Genomic DNA, 24128 nt, shown 5'->3' on the forward strand with positions numbered 1-24128 from the left:
ATTATGTTTCAATAGTCAAGTTTAAAATCATTAAATGTAGTAGTTTGTAGAATTTCTCAAAATTGTAACTTTTATTTTCGAAATAAAGATTTTTTTGGGAAACTCAACGTTGAAGAAACATTTCTATATAATTTAATGTCTTTTGCAGGTTAATCTGGCTTAGGTATTGCAATAATGTGTAACACTTTTTATGGAATGGGGTAGTAGCCCATTCTTAAAACTTCATTAAATATCTGTGTCAAGTACAGAGTTTCTTTTTTGAAGAGTTCTTTAAGGTTTTTAGCGGTCATCAGGTCGTATCTAGGAGACTTTTTAGGGATAAAGTCTGATTGTTTTTTTGGTAAACTTTTTGGTAGTGAATTATTGCAAGAGTAGTTTAAGTTAATACGGTGATTCTAAAAACTGTTGTTCTCGTTTGTTTCGTCAATGTTGTTGTTTGTTGTTGATGTATGGTGTTTAAACGATGTTGTATTATCACTATTTTAAGTATAAAGACGCAACTAGGCTACTTACAAAATCTCATTCACGTGACTTATACATTTGGTAACATCAGTTTATAAAGGAACCAATGAATTGAATTGAATGAACTTTTTTTTAAGTTAACCTATATTTAAAATCTTATCTTATGTATTATCCAAAATTAAGTGGTTTTAAAAGGGAAATTAAGAATAAAAAAGTGGTATAAGCAGATTGTGGGAGGAAAGGGATGGTTTGGATCATTGAGGCGAGGTAGAGTAATTCCTGTTTTACTCAAGTTAATACACATCGCTCCAATAAATTGTTACACACGAACGTAATTCTAAGGGATGAATATGTTTTACAGGCTAGGTTTAATTAAATGGCTTGTTTGCTTAATAATAAATAAAAATCTTTTTTGTATCATACGTTGATTAGTTATTTATTTTCTCTTTAAGAATTTTGGCAGTAGAAAAAATTTGTGCAACATGAATAGTTAAACAAATTCTAAATATTTTATTTAAACGTTATTATAAAGAGTAACGTTTTTCTCTATTTAGAAGTTAAGTAAGTTCTTCCCAACATATTGATGAGGAGCCCAATATTTTGATGAGCTCCTAGACTGGAAGCAAGTAAGCCCGTATATTTCCTTATTGTATTTTTTTTTCTATTATTTATTCTTTAATTTTGTATTAAATATAGAATCGTGTATTTCTCTGATTAGAGAATATATTACAACTGGCTAAATGTCTATGCAATTAAAAAGAAAAGTATTAATATCTGATTTACGTTTACGAGTTACTTAGTCAAATTAAGGAAAGTACTGAGTTAATAATAAATCTCAATCTGTTGATTCGTATTCTTTCTCAATATTGCCATGTACGTTAACATTCATTTGCAATAAATCGGCACATGATTCCGCCAACAGTCTAATATTCCTCAATTATGCAAAATTAGCAGAATTCATTCGTATTTGTTATTCCGCATCACATGTCGCAACACATGATGTCGCCAAAATACTGTTTTATTGTTATTTAGAAGACTATAATATAACATAATGACGTGGTGGTCTGCTCTGTTGGTTGTTTTTTTAATTTTCATTAGTTGGTCTAAATTATTGGTGCTGTATTTCATTACAATCTTTTTTAAACACATCAATAAAATTAAATTCGGATTTTCCTGGATGATGTACAGGACGATTTAAGAAAGATTAAAGTAGGAGAATGGAGAAGACAGACATTTGACAGGGAAGTATGGATGAATGTATTGAGGCAGGTCAGGATTCACGAAGGGCTGTAGCCCCAAGTGAGGATGAGATTTAAAAATTCTACTTAATATATAGTAAAGAAATTTCTTATATTTTGATTAGAATTCCTCTTCTTTTATATAGGCAAATTGCCTGTTTTTCTCTGACAGTGCCTCCTACCGAGAATCTATTAACAATACAACTGGAATCAGACAGGGGATTCCAGTAGTAATATTTCTTCTCTTATATATAATATAATATTAGAGGAGGTAAGCAAGTAAAAATAAAAAAAGATACCAAACAGAAAAAAAAAGATAATATGCTATTATAATGACGCGTTTTTGATAAAAGAGTCCTAGATAACGTCCCAGAAACTAATTCTGCTATGGAAGATAATAACAAAGTAAATGATATTCTAACTACAATACAAGGTGGTAATGCAAATCCGATTTCTGCAAGACATGAGGCCCGTCTAATGAAAGTGACCTTTTCAACACCCGAGCAGGATAAGTCTATGTTGCGTATCAAGAATAAATTAGCCACATCTACTTTCTCTGCTATTTCGTTTATAAATAAAGAAATAAAATCTATTTGAAAGCATAATATATTAATAATCTCTTGTTTAACCAACATACTATTAATGAGTGTTAATTACTTTCGAATAATTTTGTTTTGGTGAAAATTAAATACAATATCATAATATACAATTAAAATACATCAATATTTAAAAAAAACACCAATCAAAATATTTGCAAGTTTGTTACTATTAATTATGCAATGCATAATACACGAAAATTTTAATTTATTGTGTAAATATAAAAACAAATAGTTAATGAAAATAATCACAGTAAATACTTGTCAACACGATATGCAATTTTCGAATATTATTTTAAAATATGTATTTATTTATTTATAAATAATCAATAAATTTGTTTCCATCAATTTCGAAACCGCATGCAGTAAACTACAATAAATGGAGAGTAAATATATATATATATATATATATATATATATATAAAATTTAATTTTTGCAGATAAGTTAAATAGTAAACTCTTAAATATTGGGGAAATCTGCAAGAAAGATTCTAATGAGTATCAATTGTTTCGCCGAACGTTTTCGCCAAAGAGAATTAATTTGGCTTCTTCAGGGCTGAAAGAGAATAAATTATAATTAGCTACCATATCTATTAAAATTATTATTGACCTTACCGTTACTTAGAATTATACAGTTAGAATATTAAAAAACTGACCTAGTAACAACGTAGTGGTGTTTTTTGTTACTATGTGCAAAAAAAGTTTTTTTAACGTTGGAAATATATGGTAGCTTTGAACTTAAAACGCAAACATTTACCCAAGGTTAATCGAAAAACGCAATGTAACTACATTTAAAAGGAGCTAATTCTTTGAATTGTCGCCCATAACTAAATTTTTGATTGTTAGAAAGTTTAAATGTGAGGTTCTGTTTTCCAGAACGCATGTGCTGACAATTCAAGTAGTTCTTTTGAATCTTTATGTCGTTAAGGTTCATTGGTGAAACCGAATGAAGATTAAATCCCAGTATAAGGAAATATTATTTATATATATTAGTTATATTATATTGTTCATGTATTATTATAGTAATATCTTATTGAGATGTATCTAAGAAAAGCAAGGGAATGTTATCTTTATTAAAGTAGGTTAGTTGTTAATGGATATATCAGTCAAGTTAGTTATCTGTGATGTTGTATTGTTTTTGGTATCTGATTTAAGTAAGAAGTGGTATATATCGCTTAGATTCTTAATGTCACTCTTAACATTGATGGAGAAATCGTTAAGAATAATATAAGACATTTCAATGAACTCTCTTTTAGATTTATTGTTCTTACGGTGGAGAATTGTAGTGTTAGTATAGTCCTTGAGATGACCAGTGGAAAGGACATGTTTGGCTAATGCACAACGATCAGGGTGAAGTCGAGAGTCACTTTTGTGTAGTGTAATACGTGATTTCAATAATTGAGATGTTTGGTCGATGTAGGAGTTGCTGCAAGAGAGGCATGGAATGTTGTAGACAATGTTACAAAATCTATGGGAGTCTTATATTTTATCGTACAATAAAGATTATTAATTGTTAGGGCTGATCTACAAGTCACATTAAGTTTAATGTTGTTATTATTATTACCAAAGCTATTTTCAACACTTTTCAGAATCCTTGTTAACCCCGGAGTGATATCTCTGAAATATGGTAATGAAAAATATTTGTTGATAGGAGTATTCGAGACTGGGATCCCACTTAAGACATCAGGATAAGCGTTGTTAGTCGCGAAGGAAGGTGAAGTATCTTCGTTATGGATAGTATTAAACAAAATCTTATTCACTAATGGTGTTGGATAGGCGTTTGAAATAAAAAGTTTCTGTAGAATTTGTAAGTTTTTTGAATGAAATGAAGGATCTAATAGTTTTATTACTCTATTTTTCATCTGTTTGATTAAGTTGAGTGGTAGTTAAGGTATCTACCAGAATGGATCGGTTTTTGATACCCATCTATTTTAATGTTGTTGTTTTCCCGGATCATCCTTATGTCGAGAAAGGGGACGGACCAATTACCATCTTCCCTCTCTATAGTGGATTGGATGTAGGGGTCATAACCATTGAAAGTATCTAATAGTTTATCTACCTTGTCATTGGGTATAGCCAAAATGATATCATCAACATATTTAAAAAAAAAATGGAATTTGAAAGGATAGTAAAGGAATGACTCAGTCTAATACATAATCCATATCGTAAGTTACAATGATAGGAGAAATCTTTGCTCCCATAGGGGTACCGAAAGTTTGTTGATAGAATTTACCATTAAATGAGAAGTAAGTGTTGTTAAAGAGAAATTCGACGATGCTGATGAATCTGTTATAAGATATGAAACAACAATCTCTAATACGGTCCCAGTTGATCTCTATTGATGTCAAATTGTTCATCTAGAAATATGTTTGATATATAAATATGTAATTTGGAATATGGTACATAAATAAAGGCAGCGAAGAAAAAGAAGAAAATCTATCTATTGTATATATAAAATTTGTCATTTTGTAATACGTTAAAGTATTTTTTTTTTAAATATTTGTTTCTTGCATTTAAAATGTAAAATACCTATTTGTTTATCTATTGTTAACATAGTTATTGGTTTTACCCAGTATAAAATTGTCTTTGTTAACATATTTGTAATCGAATCGATAATATTCATGGAATTGTTTATTGGTTTTGAAGTGCATTTGACAAAAAAGGTTGTTTGAAAGAAGTCGGGAATGTGGAGTTCCTAGAAAATGTTAAAGTACTTACAACTGGGAAATTTGAAGATGTAAAAATGAAGAAAGAGGCATATTTGTTTTGAACAATGAGAAGAAAGAAAAGTTATTGATGAAAGGGGGTGTTAAGCCAAGAGAGTTTTTGAAATGAAAGAAAACCACAGTAAGTGTAGAGACAGTGTAAAGATAACTGTATTAGTTATCCCGATAACTGAAAGGAGCAGTTTGTGTTTAAGAAAAAAAAATAATAAAAATGTGTTTTTCTTCGTTCACCATAAGCCTTGTAGGCATCCGTAAAAGTAACAAATACAAAGTAATATTTTTTGAAAACTTAAAATTAAATTCAGATATAACTCTATATTTATTTCTAACAATATTCTCTGTTGTGAGGTCTTTTTTAAAATTATTTCTTAAAATATTTTTAAATTATTTCTTGCAACCATAATTTATTATTGTAGCTATACTGGGTAATTTTCTATTTTAAAATAACTTGCGGTATTTTTTATATTTAATTACTTACTCTTTTCATAGATTGTTTGTTTTTTGCAACTTATGATGTCATTAATATGTGTCTTGATTTCTTTGGTAGAAACATTTTTTTAATATGCAGTCATATTTAATTTTTGAATATTATTTATCCATGAGCTTCCTCTGAGTATTGGTTTTGCATTTCTGTGATTAAATGACGTAAAACCCTGAGATTATTTACCAATTAAAGCTAGCTCAAAAAAATTTTTGTTTTATTATTTATTAATTCAAAATAAAATTAAGTATAATTTTTTATAAACAAATACATAAAGAAAGAAGTAGAAACAAAACAATTGCCCCACGTTGGGCGCCAACTTGGGGCAATTATTTTGGGAGCATGTACCAATTGCCAAGGTCAGTCTGACCTTGAAAATTGGTGTACACGCTCTCCGGTTGAGTACAATAGAGGAAGATTGCTGTGATTTTAATGAAGAGACCAATGACTTAGTCAGATTTGAACAATTTATGAACATCCAGCAAGAGGAAAAGGAAGAAGAAAAAATCGAAGAAGACTTTACCGTTGAAGTAGACTTTAAAGAGTATGAATCTGCAATCTGGCAATATCAATAATCAATATTAATCATAAGGTAATATCTAGAAGTTGACGGGTGTTGTTTCTTTAAACTATCCTAAAATTGCTATGACAGTTAGTGGAGCATGCCTGCAGGCGAAACTACCGTAAAAAACGTGCCGAGTACACTATACCATAGTTGGCATGGAAATGTGTGCATATCATATAGGTATCAGATGACTCTTAGAAGCGATAACTCAGAAATAATAACTCTCAGGAAAAAAAAATTTGTGGACGATTTTTATAGAGAATTTTCAGATCTACAACTGTGATTTAAGTTTTTTGTGATAAAACTTACCGTTTTCGAGAAAAATCTAAAAAACCTCAAATTTTGATCTTTGACTAAGTACGTGCCGAGTACACTACCTCACAGTTGGCGTAAAAATGTGTGCATATGATGTATAAGATGACTCCTAGAAACGATAACTCAGGAATGGTAACTCTCAGAAAAAAATTATATGGACAATTTTTATAGAGAATTTTAAGATCTACAACTTTGGTTTAAGTTTTTTTTTATAAAAAAAGCACACATACCTTTGTAGCAGACATACGATCAATAGGAATTTTTAAAACTTTATTTGTAATGGTAAACCACAGCTCTCCACCAATATTTGGCTTTTCGGGAATTTTTGTTTTTTTAAATGTGTATATTGACCGGAGTTTTACTACAAGTGCCACAAATTTATGTGTTTGGAGCATCTATTACCCATCTGTGAAGAATGCAGCTGCCAGGATGATACCGCATAGATCAAAAATTAGTTGAATAGACATCTAAGTGTAAACTAGGTTAAAATATTCAGTTTGACTTTTATTTTTTATTGAATTGACGTTTGGTATAACTAAAATATATTAAAAACCAATTTTTTTTATATAAAATAAAAATATGCTTCATGGTCGCTAAAAATTGTTCAATTTTATGGACAAAGCTTACAAATATAAAGTGTGTTTCAACGAAAGTTTGACCAACCACCTCCTAGTAACTCAAAAACCAAGAGTTTCTTGAAAATTTTAAAAAACACGTCAAACAATACTGTTTTTATTGGGAGGAGACGAATTTTCATGTAAAATTCATGCCCTTAAATGTAACCCCGTACGGCCCCACATCAACCCCCTTTGTTCTAAATAGTAAGTGTGGTCAAGTGGCACATCATTTATAAGGTATTTTTTCTCTACACTCTTTTTTTTTAATTTTGGAATAACTTTGAAGATAATTTTGGATTTAACTAATTTACTGGTTAACATAGTAATAACAAAAGATAAAAAATTTAATTAAATTAACCAATTAGACGTTCAAAATGGCCTCCTGTGACCACCATACTATAAAACAGTATATTTTGAAAGCCTCTTCGTATATTTTCAAATACCTCCGGTATCAATAATCAGCATTCTGTCATAATTCTTTGTCGCAACTCTGCAAGATCTGCAGGCAGAGTTTCGTATATTTTTGATTTAACCTAACCCAAAAAAAAAATTCAGAGACGATAGATCCGGTGATCTGGCCGGCCGCTCTATTGGATCACTTTTGGCAATCCAAGGAGATTATCTTCTAGAAATAATGGTCCAATAACGTGATTTATTGGACCATTATTGGACCTGTTTATTAATTTGTTTATTTTCAATATTTTGCTTATAAAGGCAAATTAGTATTGATAAAATACTATATAAGTATAATAAAATCATAAAAGCATATAACACAGTGTTTATTATTCAATAAACAATAATTAAATATGCGCATATTTATGAATATAAAAAGAATCGAAAGTATTTTTTTATACTAGAGAATAACATTTATTTGTCAATTCTCCTGGTGGCATAAGGCAAGGAAAACAAATGTCGCTAAAAGAGAATATTTTTATAGGGTAATAACAACACTCTCAGATTTTTTTAAATATAAACATGCTGTTGACTACAAGATTAAGGCCAAGTATGTCAACCATCTATTTTAAAAATACACAATCTAATAACAACTTCTTATACATTTTCGTATAATTTTTAAAATAATCTCTTTTGAAACCGATTTTCGGAATGGAAATCGAAACGTCAAACATTAGTGAAAATGTAATTCAATAACTGTGGCTTAATCCCATATAAACAATATTTAAGTCAAAGTTAAGGTTACGCCACACCAGACAAATCAAAGGAAATGTACTATCCAATGAAGATCCCACCATGTGTATTAGGTGCAATTTACAGCTAACAGAACATATTTTAGTGGACTTTTAAAAGACAATAATCTTTATAATGATATCTAGTAAATTTTGTTAAGTGCATACCTTTTTGATAAAGTACTAAAATGTGCAATAAATGTTTTAGTAAGTCTGTCTAGTTTTTAGGTTTTCCAAATATATATGTAAAAATACTTCTGTAAATCTTTGTACATTGTAACGTAAATGTGAAAAAATGATTTTTATAATGATGAAAACTCCTAATGCTGCTATAGCCAAATAAAAGAAAACTAAAAACGTCTTAGACTATAGTTATTATAAAGATCTTTGAAACGCAGTTAGTAACGCAGTCCGTCTGTCGAAGAATGGTTATTTAAATTATCGGAATGGTTATTTTATTCTTCGAATAAAAAAGATATTTGGAAAGCTATCAGGTGATTCAAAATTGTAAATAAACCAGTAATAGAGATCCCTCAGGAGCTTAAAGATCCTATCTCTATAAATAATTATTCTACGTCTGTCTTTAGCCCTGTAAATTGTTGTCCTGAGACAACCCAGTGGTATCAGTAAAATATTTTCAACCCAGATATTATTTTCTGGGTTAAAATGGTCACTATTAATGAAATTAAATCACTAATATTAGGGTTAAAATCGGAAGCTGTTGGATGTGATAATATTTCTGCAAAGATGCTGCAACTCTCCCTTTCTATTACTGCTCCTTATATTACGCACATTATAAATTGTTATTTGGAGGTAAGTTATTTTCCGGTCACTTGGAAATACGCTTTGGTAAAACCACTGCCCAAATCAAATAAACCTGAATCACCTAATGATCTTCGTCCAATAAGCATTCTGCCGGGACTGTGAAAAATTTTAGAAAAGGTTATCTATAAACAGATATACGATTATATTTTTAGAAAAAATATAGTTAGGTATATACAATCAGGCTTTAGAAAACAGTTTAGTACAACGACCCTGCTTCTTGACATAACAGATAATATTCTTCGATCATTTGATAAACGAAAAACAACCTCAGTCATCTTGCTTGATTTTTCTAAAGCCTTCGACACTATTGATCACGCTTTTCTGTATGCCAAATTGAAATATTTTGTATTTGATGATACCTCCCTACAGTTTTTTAAATTTTATTTGATAAATCGTTATTAAAAGGTCATAATCGCTAATAATTTATCAGAACTTGCATCTGTCACTTCAGGGATGCCTCAAGGTTCGGTTCTTGGTCCTCTTCTTTTTTCAATATATATTTTCGTCCTGTATAAATCTTTAAATCATTTAAAATTGCACTCTTTTGCAGACGCCAGACAACTGTATTTATGTTTTGAACCTAACTCTGTAAATCAAGCGTCACAAAAATAAATCAGGATTTGGAATCTATTTGTACTTATTCCACTAGACATAACCTTAAACTAAATGCTAAAAAAATGTAATTCTTTGTTGTATATTAAAAAAATTATAAGGCCGCTGTTCAGGATAACTTAAAACTAATTATAAAAAATGAACCTCTAAAAAATGATAATAGTTGCAAAAACTTAGGAGTCATATATGACCGTACGCTACGTTTTCAAAAGCATGTCACTCTTTTAGTAAAAAGGTTATATTTAGTTATGGGTCAACTGTATAGAAGTAAAGGCATTTTAAACTTTAAATTGCGTAAGTTACTTTGTGAAACTATGGTAATGTCAATTCTTAATTATGGGCTCTTGGTATTTTATCCTTGCTTAGATCAAGTTACGAAATTAAGGTTGCAAAAAATTCAAAATAATTGTTGCAGTTTTGTCTTTGGCATAAGAAAATATGATCGTGTATCATGAAAAATAAAAGAACTTTAATGGTTAACCGTAGATTTTATACAAGTATCACCTCGCCCCATTGATATATCCAATTATTTCGTCGTCAAATCCTATTTATTTAAGGAACAAATTAGTATTTCGTGGAGATGCTCATAATCTGACTCTGAGATATCCTCATAATCTTATGTTACCAAGATATAGATTAGCTATTTTCCAGCGATCGTTTACTTTACTACGTAAATCTCTTGATTTCATGAAGCGGCATTATAAGAAATTTTTACTACAATCGCAGTAACGTTATTATAGTATATTGTTGTCGTTATTGTTACCATTAGATAGTTTTGTTTTTATTTATCATTCATATCATTTATCACATAATATCACAAATTATTTTCTTTATATTATTTTTCTAGTAGCCACATGACTATTTCTATCATTTCAACATTTTATTATTATTTATGCCAAATTATAAATCACTTTTTTCAATTAACTAGTTATTTCAAACTAACTTTGTAATCTTGACGTTAAGTGGAGTAGCTCTAGCTAGACTTCGCCTCATGTATCTCGTGTTTGTAAATTTTTACAGACTTAATAAAGGCAATTTATTATTAATATTATTATAATCATATCAGGCTAGATTGGGACTTTATAAAGGAACTTTTAAAAATATGACTTTAACCAAAAAAAAATTTTTCTCTTTAAACATGTTAAATTTGGATGTGCTTATACTAATCGTTTTAAAAACAAATGTATGTAATATTATTTTACATAATATGTTATATACATGGATTATAATTAAATTGTATGTTATATTTATACTTCTTTTATATCATAAATAATTTTTTATGGCAATTTTAATTCATAATTTTTTAATAGTTTTTATTACGTTATTCGTATGAATACAATACAATATTTCTCTAATAATTTACTCAATTCAATTTACTCTAATATTTTCAATCATAAAAATATTTATGTTTTTATTTTTATACTAAATACAAAACAAATTTTCAAGTTTAATACCAAATAACATTTATAGTAAGTTATATTATCGATGAATAAACATATAGATAATCAAAAATATCTAGTATATACAAAATAAATATATCAAAATAGACTTGAGCAAAAACGTATTTTATTCATATCCCTAAAATAATATTCTCCAATTTTAATTTAATTATCATATTAGAGTTTTTTTTTGTTTTCTCATCGAACAAATTGTAAGATCCAGTATATCATAAAGTTATTTAAAATTTTAGAAATGGGATTATCGCGACAGTTGCTAAATGTAATAAAATATTTTAGGTCCAAACTCCGGATTAAAAAAGTTTTTCATTACCTTTTTTATGTCCAGTAAAAACTTTTCTCAAACTTGTTTGAAATTCGAAAATCCGCGTAAGCATAAATCTCCGAACAATCACAGTCGCAGGTGGCGTGCGCGTGTGCTGGTCCACAGAGCGTCGCGACGGAACTGCCGGCTTCGGCTACTTCTTCGCCGAAGAGCGCAATTCAGACATCGCAGGCGTCAAATGTTTCAGTCACAATGAGCCTGATTTACATCGCAGGAAACATAAGAAACATCCACGTATCGTGGTCAAGGCTTGCTTGGAACAACCCACACATTTGTTATGGTGATTGATTGGTTAGTCGTTTCTTTTTGCAGTATTTTGCTGTAATAATATCCGTCAAATAGAAGAATGTATAGATCGAACCCTTTTTTGGATAAAACATGAGAGGGCGATTTATATAAAAAAAGTAATTTTGACGCAACTTCCCGTCGCCGGGGATCTTCGTCAATTTTCAAATTTCGGATTTTTTTCGTACCGTAAAAATATGATTTGTGGGGGTTACTAACACAGAAATTCTAATGTATTTTCCCAATATCTTTTTTTTTATTTTGGCTTTCGATTTTTGGACAAAAATGGTAAACTAGATAAATATAATGTAATATAGGGGGGGTCCGATCCTGATAGTATATCGGAACGGTGTGTTTATTTTTTGGCTCCCGAAATAGTTTAAATTAAGTGAGAACAAGTTTTCAAAATTTAACTACGCTTTGTGAAATTATTAATGATCAACTGAACTCACTTTTGCTAGTCTGTAAGTACAGTTTTACTGTAAATTTCACCGAAAATATATAATCAGTACGTATTTAACATGATTGATAATTTTCATATCCATATTTGCTTGACGATAAACAAAAACATTTAATTACCATGGACCTGTATCTCTGGCCGGTTTTTTCTGACGGCGGACAGGTCTGTCTTTAGGAATGTTTAAACATCAACGAATATGTCGCAAATCAATGAAATAAATTCACCAGGCAATTCTCAAATGGATAATTCTACACAAAGAAGTTACTCTACTGCACTAACACAACAAAAATTTCCGTCAAAACGGCAAGCTATCATTTTTAATTCCATTGAAGATGCGAAAATACAAGATTACCTCCTCCCCTGGGAGAAATCATCCATCCAAAAAATATACTATTCTGCTCTAGATTATCAAACAGCAGAATATGTTTATATTTATCATTTGAAAATATCGTAGAAAAATTCATAAATGAAAATAACGGCAACATTGAAGTTAATTACCAGATTATACAAGCTCGACGGTATGTAACTACCTCCGAAAGAATCATTCTCTCTAATGTTTGCCCATCCATTCATCATGATGTATTCATTAAATAACTTGAATCCATGGGGCTTGTTATTCTATCTACAATGTCCCTTTTAAAAATTGGTGCACCCTTACCCGAATTTAATCATATAATGAGCTTTAGGAGACAAATCTTTATCAGCCCAACAAATCTCACAATTCCAGAATAGTTTTTAATTAATTACGATAATACTTCATATAGAATCTTTTTATCAAGCGGCAACCGAACGTGTTACAACTGTAAACAAAATGGGCATACGGCAACTAACTGCAAAAACCCTATCAATCCAAACCCAAATCCTACTTCTCCAACCACAGCAGAAGAAATCTCAACATGTAGCCCTCCAGAAATATCAACTATCACACCGACATCTACTTTAAGTCAAACAGAAACCCCAACTACAGAAAATCAACTAAATATAAAACAAACTGCGAACGAAACAACTACCCTTACATATGAAAATTGAATCTTCACAGAGCAGTACAAAAAGAACTATTGACGATACCTTAAGTCCTTCTCCGCCTTCCAATGATACCACTAATAAACCGAAGTTTACCAGTCCAGCGGAAATACCATTTAATCCTGAGAAAAAACAAAATAAACGTAAATCTCTAAAAGCATTCATAAACCAGCAGTCACCACCATTTATTTTAAGCTATGTTCAGATAAAAGACCTATTCGACAACATAAAGAATTCACCCGATCCACTTACTACCGTTGAAAATTATACAAACAACTTTACAGCTCTCATCGATATGTTAAGCAAAATATATCCCTATACTCAAGACAGATCTACAAAGACACGAAATACCAAATTAAGAAAAATTTTTAATATTGTTCTGAAGCTATTTTCTTGTGGCATTTTAAATTAATTACTATTTAAATGGAAATAAGCCACAATTAAAGGTTAAAATACGTTTATTGACGTTTTTCCACTTCGGAAATCGTTCTCAAAATACAAACATTAGTAAATTAAACAAATTTGGTTTTTTTTTTTTAATTTTAATTGTGGCTTATTCCCATTTAAATAGTAATTAAGAAAAATTCTTCTAAAACACTTACAGATGCAAATCCCACACGACCTAGTATCCGATACAGACAGTGGCTGCTCACAAACCAATCATTAAATAAATAGAAAATAGAAAATAGAAAATTGTAATAAGGAGGTAATCTTTATTTGGATCCCATCACATAATGGTATTAGAGATAATGAAGAAGCAGATAAGTGTGAGCATGAAGCCGTCAATTCAGCTGACTCTATTATTGTAAAATACGTGATAGCTAGTGATGTTTCAAGTGTTAACAAATCGCGTATCCTAAGTGAGTGTCAAAACCGGTGGGAATTTTCAGTGTCCGATCTTCGGAATATTAAACCGGACAATAAACCATGGAGATGTTTCCCCACTAAAAGAAGGGATCAAGTGACAATAACTCGTCTTAGATTAGGTCATACCAGTGCTACGCACAAGTTCTTAATTACTAAAGAATCTGAACCAAAATGTGAGCAGTGTAACGTTAAACTCTCAGTGAAACATGTTGTTGTAGACTGTCCAGTTTTCTTCACAGCAAGAATCAATTATGGTATCTTAATAAACTAAGAGAAAGCACTTGGTGCAAATTGTTAATTCACAAATATGTTAAACTACTTAAAAGCTATTAATTTTGTTAATATATAATATATTTAATATTGTAAATCTGATTCTCGCTAATAACCTTATATAAATAAAAAAAAATGTAATTATAGTTAAAATACCAAAAAAAAAAGACTTAAATAGCTATTTGTGTAACAAGGAAGCAAAGTGAGAATGAAGTTTCATTTAGTAACCATTCAAGGGAAGAAAAGGCACTTTAACCCCATGTGATACATATGATTTTTACACCTCACTCAAATTACAAGTCATTTTTTATTTTTAAATAATTTAAATAAATATGTTTAACTTGAGTGGGCAATTATTTATATTACTATCAATCGTGCAATTTTAAGAAGTCGTTCTTTGAATATCACTAGAAGTGAGAGCTGGAGCCAACGTAGTTTTCGTGATATATTTAATAATAATTTTATCAAATGCTTGGTATCCTACGAAAATACTCGTACTTTTTAATCTACTTTAACTTCATAAATTGTTTCGCTTGATTGCAAGAGATAATACCCTCTTTTTACTCTACATACCCTTCAGCGATATTCGTAGACTTTCAATCTTCGTGTTGCTTTAAATCAAGAATGTCTGCTCCATAATTTGCAAGTAAACTTGCCGAGGTTCTTCTAAAACTAGGCTCGGTATAATATATGGCATTAGGCAGTTTTAAAAATTCTGCAATTTGTGTAGGAATTTTGGCGATAGAATTTTTTCCAACTAGTTGTTTCATACAATCTAGCTCTTATTATATTGACATTTCCTATAAATGTCGATATAATAAGGGCTATTCTCAGGTGAATTATTGCTTACAAACGTTCTCTGCATATTTGTATTTTTACTGGCCATTTTAATAAGGTTGACACACCTGCATGCTTCTAAAATTCCTAAAATGAGGAGAACTAACAAAATAAAGAAAAAATAATTCAAAAATATTTGACAACGCTGAGATTTGACCTTGCACCTACAACGTAAAGGCGCGTACAGACTAGCCCAGGCATGCGGTGAGAAGCCACCCATATGCGTGCGTACTCAAACGAAACGCGAAACGAAACGAAGTTAGAAATCACCGCATATGTATGCGTGCTCAAGGCGCTCCATCCATTCGTGAAATAATGTCTCAGCAGCTGCTTATGGTTAGTGCTGCGTTTGTGATTATTAGTTCATTAAAAAAGAAAAAACAAAGGAAAAATGGGCGATGGTGGACGACGCATTTGTTTAAAAAAAGAACCCTACAAATGAAGTCCGATTTACTAGTAGATTTGGCGTTAGAATCTAATACTGGACAATTTCTGCTTATTTTCTTCTTTACAACTGCTGAATCTATATCAAGATTTCTTGAAATCGACTCCCATACATCTTCTTTTTTTGTTTTTGAATAATAAAACTTATTTTGTGAATCCCATAATATAGGGTTTTCTTCATATAAATCTATTAATTGCAAACATTGTTCATTTGACCACTCCATTTTACACATAAATCAATAAAATGAATAAAACTCAATAAATCCGAACTTGTCTTGCAAATGCAACAAATCCCCTTTGATTCCTTTGATGTGTGCGAAAAATCCGACACCACTCTGGCTCGCAGCATGTGTGCTCAAGTCATTCGAGATAAGCAACGCATGCGGCGAGAGGTTACGAAAGCGCCATCCACATTTGCACACGTATGTGTATTCGTGGCTGCTCACCGCATGCGTTTGTAGGTCGGTACTCGCCTTAATATTTAACAGTGAGCGGCGCATCAACTCGTTGAGCTTCCAGGACGCATATGTCAACTTTGCAGAATTATGAATATTGCATATTTCTAATACAATATTTGCCAATATTTTTTTAATATGCGTATTTAATTTTTGGAAATATCTTACTTTGTTAATAAATAATTATCATCGGGGGCTTCTAGTTAAAATGTATTTACTTCTTCTCTGGAGAAGGTTTTTGCCTTATTAGTTTTATGTCTCTGGTTTTGTCTTTTCAAGAAAGTACTTTTTGGGTACTTAATATTCACATTTTTTTTATTTCAAGCATTGTACGTAGCATCAAATATTTGGCTCTTAACACAGTCGCTTCTGACTTTTTTCGAGAGGTGTTACCCAGGAGCGGCAATAACTTTTTTACAAAATAAAATTGTAATTGATATTAGAAGATATATTAATATTAAATTAATTAAATAAAGTGTATATTTATCTATAAAATGTGATTTAAATTTTTGACTCCGACTTGAGTCATGCGCACCTGGCTAAGAATTTCTAGTGTATCGCTGACTGGGTTCGATCGGCACATATGAGCAATTTTAAAGCATTCAATACAAAATCCGGTTTGATCAGGGCATTTTTCACAGTAATATATTGTTTGCTTTCTAATTTTGTTTTCGGAGCATATTTTGCAACGTTTTCTCGTTGTCCGTCCCTTAATAATCATACTAATTTTTGAAATACTATGTCTGGAGGCAGGAATATTTCTTGTTTTTTACAGTTTGAAGGGCCTTTCATACTTTCCGCCATTTTGAATTACGAAACTACCACAGCAAAGAACTGGTAAAATTTTTTGACACTTCAAGTTTAAAAAAACATTCAAAACAACAAACACGTTGAGATCTATTTTGTCCAAAACTAAACCTAACAATGATCAAGAAAGGACAAAGAATTGCATTTATAAAATACCTTGTGAATGCGATCAGTTTTATTTAGATGAAACATCAAGGGCCGGTTTCACCAACGACAAATAAATCACTGAATAGTTAATCGTCGAATAAAATTTATTAGTAGAATAAATTTTATTCCGTTTCAATAACTATTTGTAATCCACAGTTAGTTATTCGTCGAATAAGTTCAAAGTGTAATGATTTTCCACAGACTGTACTCGTTGACACCTCTCTTGACTTCCACCTCTTAGGCGTTTGGCCAAGCGTAGCGCACTATTTTTCACTGTAATCATATACATAACCTATAATATTTGACATTGGTTGATTAATTTGTCAAAATAATTATAATTGTCAATGTCAATACATATACATAATTTATATAAAAAAAATCTGTTTGTTGTCTACTTGTGGTTTTGAATTGTGAATTTATTGTGAAAATGGACAAAAAACGCGAGAGAAGTAAAAATTATTTAGAGGAAGAAAAGGAGAACTTAATCTCAATAATTGAAAAATATAAACATGTTATTGAAAACAAGAAAACGGATAGTGTTTGGTCCAAACAAAAGAATGCCGCATGGGAGAAAATAGCTACCGAGTACAACAGTATCAGCAAAACTGGGATTAGAAATGGGATACAGTTGAAACTGTTGTACGAGGGACTCAAAAAAAGAGTTAAAAAACTCAAAGCTGATGATAAGGTAGGGAGCATAAAATTATAGATATGTTTAAAATGAATTTTAAACAATATTTTTTATAATGAAATTTTTAAGCCTTGCAATTTTTACAGGTTCAAACATACATAACAGGAGGTGGTATGAAGGTACCAGTGATGACACCTCAAGATGACAGGATTGTTGCTATCATGGGACCCCAAATAATCCCTATAGAGACGAGGTATGATAGCAATAATATGCATATGCCTGAGGATGTTTATCAAGGTAAAGTATTATTATATATATTATTAAGTAAAGGTAAAGTATTATATCTTAAGGTATTATTTGAGATTAACATAAAATAGTCAAGGTTACATATCATCTGACTACTTAAAGCCCTATACATGCCACAATTATGTTCACATTGTGTCTGCAATAAGTACAAACAGTTTTTAATAACACAATTGCATTTATCCTTATTTTGCTTGTAGGTGATATAAGCCATTATGAAGGTGATGCTATTGATATGGACGACATACCACTTCTATCACCTCCTGCGATGGATATCCCCAGTACGTCCAGCAGTATTCTACCAAGAATCGTAATACAAGGTAATAATATAATTTTAAACACTATAATGATTACTTAAAAACATAAATATGGCTTGCAACAATCATGGCATAAATATCAGTATCAAAAAAACCAAGTATATGGTCTTCAGTAAAAACATGACACAACCAGCACATATTAGTATAAACAGCATTGAAATTAAAAAAGTATCAAGTTATAAATACTTGGGAACTTTAATAAACAAAACTGAAGACCAAAACAATGAAATAGACAGATGTATAGAAATAACATTATAACAAGTGCTAGCAACAAATGAGAAGCATTGAATAGCCCTATTGGGAAATTTATTAAACACACATTTTAAATAATTTTATTATCTATTTTGAAACCATTTATATATTTATATTTTAAAAATATATTTTTTATGACATATAAGTATCCACATTTTTTTTCAAATCATAAAAATTCATGTTTTTTTTTACAGATGCGAAAGATTCATCTCAGCGAGGTGAATCAGTAACATCAAAAACTCCAAAAAGCAAGAGGAAATGTACTGAATGTGAGGAAATGGGGAACAAGAAGAAAGAAGTTTTGGAAAAAAAATTAGAAATATTAGATATTGTAAAGCGTAAGGAGTTAGTGGAATTAGAATTAAGACAAGTAGAATTAGCAATAAAAAAAGCAGAAGCAGAATAAAAAAAAAATAGAGATAGGAGAAATCAATAAATAAATACTTTATACCTTAGAAAATGTGTTTTATTTACAATATAATATTCTTTATACAGGCTAAACCCTATGCATAAGTATTAGTATAAATCGTGTCAAATAAAATACCACACAATTGTTTACAAAAAATTTACAAAAATCTAAAAGTTAAAAACATATACATATTATAAATATCGTCAATACATTAACAGAACACCTAACATTTATTTGTTTATTAAAGGGAGGACCCTTTTTGCGGTTAAACTTTAAATATAAACATAAACATTCTAAACTAACTATAAAATAAAATAGCACACAATTATTTACAACAAATTTACAAAAATCTAAAACTTAAAAACATACATTATAAATATCGTCAACACATTAACAGAACACCTAACATTTATTTATTTATTAAAGAGAGGACCCTTTTTTGCAGTTAAATTTTAAATATGTTTATGTTTAACAACAATCAAAAATATAAACAGCAGCAACATATAAATAACTATATCATATAAGTGAATACACTGTGACTGATTAAACAACACACATACTCAAAAGTAAAAACACACCTTATGAGAAAATAAGAAGAGATCTTTCAGGGTCATAGGTCAAGTTATCATTTACACTTTGAATACTTGAGAATACCTCTGCAAGACTTAAATTATAGACAGCTGTGATCAGAATCATAAAAGTTACCAATATCCAGAACAGAAGAAAAATAAGATGCAAAAAGGTTAGCTATTCCAGATCCAGTAATATAAGCTTTATAACACTCCCAAGTCAAGTTTTTTACATTGAGATCGTAAACTAGAAAAAACAATGTAGTCGGGAATGAGAATTTTTGAAGGTCATATGAGCCTTCTTTTTTTCCAATATGACACATTAGAGACAGGAAGGATACCATCGAGGAAAGCTAGAAGAAACAAACTTTTTAATAGGAACAAAATTTGCCGTACCATTACTCAATACCTGGTAAAAATTTTTATGGTAGTTTCAATATTATTCTTTACAATAGTTAAAGCCCAATTGACAAGTCCACAATAATCATTAAGATTACCATAATCAAAATTTTCAAAGTCCAAGTATGATTCAGTGGATGACCAGTTAAAAGTAGTACCTAAACAAATATCACATTCAGTTGCAGTGTGATGAAAGTTATTTTCCAATATTAAATCAGAGGCTTGAACTATAGTTACTGACTAAGGATGATTACAAAAGAAAAAATCTAAGAATATGTTATGAGAGTTATGTATGGGTAAACTTGTTTTAAATCTAAAAAAGACAAATATTCATTTATAACAGTAGCAGGATAACATACTGTGTTAATGTGTACTAGTGTGCTAATAAACCATCTTGATCAGGTGAATTCCACAAAGGCAAAGTATAATATCTAAAAAAATGTATTAATTAAAGCTGTTCTTACAGCATTATGGTTATTTGGCAATTCTTGAAGTGGAAGTTCTGGTTGTTCTAATGCAATTGGTATTTCTTCATTTGGTACTTCATCACCTATTCCAATTGCCATATTATGTAAGACAGTAGTTGCAACTATTACACTTAACGTTGTTTGCTCCTTGATGCGCATACCCACTGAAAGACATGGAAAACGTCTTTTCCAAATTCCAAATGCTCTCTCTACAACATTCCGAGTTCGTATGTGAGCCCTGTTGTATGCATGTTCTGAATGTGTTTGTGGATTCAGCAGTGGTGTTAACAAATACTTCTTACAAGCATATCCACTATCACCTAATAAGTAGCAGTCAGGAAATTCATTGTTTTCAAGTCTGGCCCGTAAGAGGGAATCATTAAAAATTGTTGAGTCGTGTACGCTTCCAGGCCACCGAGCAACTATATCTATAAATTTTAATTGGGCATTGCATGTTGCTTGAACATTTATCGAAAACCATCCTTTTCTGTTTCTGAACAACTCACCATGCTCTCCTCCAGGAGCTTGTATTTTTATATGGGTGCAATCTATCGCTCCAAGAACCCTCGGAAATCTTGAAATTTGGTAAAAATCATTTTGCACCTTATTTAATTCATTACGGTTCTGTGGCAATTGTACAAACTGAGGACGTAATAGGGCAATGTAATGGGATACTTTTCTTACAATGCGACAGACTGTTGCTTTTGAAACATTAAAGTGATCACCAGTACATATTTAAAACGATCCTGTTGCATAAAAACGAAGAGCAATTAACAATTGATTTCGCACATCTATTGGTCTATTTTTGTTGCTTACGGGATGCAATTGGTTACCGATCAAATTTAATAATTGATCTACTGAATTTTTTGATAATCTAAACCTAGTTATAAAGTCCACATCATCAAATTCAGCAAAAGGGTTTCTTCGTTGCAGCTGCAAGCGTGGTCTTCTCCTTCGCTGCTCATTTCCGTCATCAGACGATGATGATGATGAAGATAATAATCTAAAATAAATATATATGTATACAAAATTCAAATTGTGTGATATAATTACGTTTACCTGCAATACATTGTTGATAATTTCAAGTTAAACTAATGAATTTTCTTTATTATTGATATTTAAAGTGAGGTTAGCTGTCAACTTATTCGAAGAATAAATATTTATTTGGCCGATATTGGACTAATAACTTATTTGGAGTTTATTCATAGAATAAGTCTTATTTGACGTTGGTGAAACGCAGATATGTCAATTTTATTGGTCGAATAACTTTATTCATTGAATAGACTGCTATTTGTCGTTGGTGAAACCGGCCCCAAGACCATTAAATGTTAGAATAAGTGAACATCAATCCTATATTAAAAATAGAGAATTTGATAGATCTCAAATATGTAAACACGCATGGGATAATGAACATAGGGTTCAATGGAATGATTCAAATATAGTCCCAAAAGAAACGGATGGTAAAAATAGAAAGATCACAGAAGCGGCTCTAATTATGCTAAATGAGACCAATTGAATTCCTCGGCAGAATGTAGTAGGATCTTATTTACCCATATTGAAAGAGGAAGTTATTAAAAGGAAAATACCAGTATTGGTAAGTCAGTAACATATAGAGAATACATCATTTAGGTTTTTTAAATAACAAACATATAAAATCGGAATTTGGTGTTTATTGAAGGTAAACTAAATGCACGATCAAATACTTAAAATGTCGGGATAGTATTATGAGGTTTTTTCCTGGTTTTCCCCTCATAATTTACTATGGAATCACTAACAAGAGAATTTTACTGTCATCATGGCATGTATTTGTCTTTTTAAAGACGAATTACATGTTATGATCTTCCCTGACGGATATTCTCAAGTTTAAGTTGATTTCATGTAATCGAATGAACTATCTTATAAGTAAAGTCGTCCCACAAACGCAACTCAACAATATTGGCAATATCATTTTAAAGTCATCTACTTTAAAATGTATGATGTATGTCTGAATTATCAATATAGATGAGGCAGATAAAATTAAATTATTAGAAGAATTTTTCACTAAGTAACAAAAAACAAAATTTGTTTAATTTACTAATGTTTGTATTTTGAGAACGATTTCCGAAGTGGAAATTGAAACGTCAATAAACGTATTTTAACCTTTAATTGTGGCTTATTCCCATTTAAATAGTAATTAATTGTAACATTATATTTCTAAAAAAGATTTTTTCAACCGTTGCCTACCAGAATTCAATGGATTTCTTCTTAGGCTCTTACTAGAATCTGACAATACTACAATTAAAAAAAAAGATATCCGGTGTCAATAAAGTAGAGCTAATGTAGAGAATAAAGCAGTACGATTTCTCGGTCTGTTTTTGAATCCAAATTGGGTGCTGTCTACGTGCTCTTCGCACTTCTTGTATACAAATCTTGTAAATCCAACAATGAGCTAATATTTAATAAAAATGAGCATCTTATTATTAAAATATTTCTTAGACTTACTTTATGTTAAACCTTTTGAGACATTTTCCGCTTCGTTTGAATTTTAATTTAAAAAAGTAGATTTAAAATATTCAAGTTTCTTCTGCTTTTTTTCTGTATAAGTATCCTTCCTTTAGTGTTTTGTAGTATTAATAATATTTCATTAAACAAATGGAATAAATCTGATGTTTTTAAAATTCATCATCTATTTAATACTTTATTTTTTGATTATTCGAGAAATTTTAACCGAGTAAAATCAAATAGGGATTATACTTATAATTTTAAAGACAAAAACAGTAACTTGAAAATAATTTCATTGCATTATAAAATATTCAATATGATTAGTAAGAAAAAGAACATTTCACTAGTTTTATAGTTAGAACCTTATGCATTTACCATTAAGTCATTACCAGAGTCAGGCAAATATGCAGGCTGAAAAGTAAGATATATGAAATCCGTAAAATAGTTTCGAAACACAATTCAGATAACTGCTTTAATCTGAGCCTTCTATAAATTGCAAGGCATAGCCAGACGTTGATACAGATGTTAATAGAGACATGGGGAATCTAAAATTTGCATTCCACAACATGTCTCCTCAACTAAGCAGAAATCGTTAGCGAATTGGTTGCTTGTACTCATACAGAGTAGATCCGAATAAAATGAAAAAGACAGTAAAGATTCCATTTCACGTACAAATCGTCTATGTATCTGTTTATACGTATTTCGCTTTAATAAAGCTCATCAGAACAGTTGAGTACATCTACTATTAACATCTTTATCAACGTCTGGCTATGCCTTGCAATTTATAGAAGGCTCAGATTTAAGCAGTTATCCTAATTGTGTTTCGAAACTATTTTATGGATTTAATATCAGATGTCGCTATTGCGTCCGTTTCGAAGCCATTTTATCGTTGCTTCCCAAAGACAGAAAAGATCTATTTTTCACGTTGGGAACGACTATGAATAACTGTTCTGATGAGCTTTATTAAAGTGAAATACGTATAAACAGATACATAGACGATTTGTACGTGAAATGGAATCTTTACTGTCTTTTTCATTTTATTCGGATCTACTCTGTATGAGTACAAGAAACCAATTCGCTAATAATTTCTGCTTAGTTGAGGAGACATGTCGTGGAATGCAAATTTTAGATTCCCCATGTCTCTATTAACATCTTTATCAACGTCTGGCTATGCCTTGCAATTTATAGAAGGCTCAGATTAAAGCAGTTATCTGAATTGTGTTTCGAAACTATTTTACGGATTTAATACCAGATGTCGCTATTGCGTCCGTTTCGAAGCCATTTTATCGTTTCTTCCCAAAG

At 30.5% G+C, this 24128-nt stretch overlaps 2 protein-coding genes across 2 annotated transcripts in view; one reads left to right on the plus strand and one right to left on the minus strand.

Moving 5' to 3' along the window:
- The window catches only part of Con (leucine rich repeat protein connectin), a 1033948-nt gene extending 1022429 nt beyond the window's left edge, over positions 1-11519 (minus strand). Inside the window, exon 1 of the mRNA XM_072527025.1 lies at positions 11392-11519. The gene's annotated coding sequence lies outside the window, so the exon portion shown is untranslated. The remainder of the gene's footprint in view (positions 1-11391) is intronic.
- Positions 11520-17070: 5551 nt separating this feature from the next.
- LOC140436186 (uncharacterized) lies at positions 17071-20305 on the plus strand. The gene is made up of 4 exons (XM_072524887.1): positions 17071-17686; positions 17776-17926; positions 18133-18252; positions 18696-20305. The coding sequence occupies exons 1-4, from the start codon at positions 17426-17428 to the stop codon at positions 18905-18907; spliced, it is 744 nt and encodes a 247-aa protein (XP_072380988.1). The 5' UTR covers positions 17071-17425; the 3' UTR covers positions 18908-20305.
- The last annotated feature ends 3823 nt before the right edge of the window (positions 20306-24128 follow it).

The sequence above is a fragment of the Diabrotica undecimpunctata genome, chromosome 3 (genome assembly GCF_040954645.1).
Source record: "Diabrotica undecimpunctata isolate CICGRU chromosome 3, icDiaUnde3, whole genome shotgun sequence".
Classification (NCBI taxonomy): domain Eukaryota; kingdom Metazoa; phylum Arthropoda; class Insecta; order Coleoptera; family Chrysomelidae; genus Diabrotica; species Diabrotica undecimpunctata.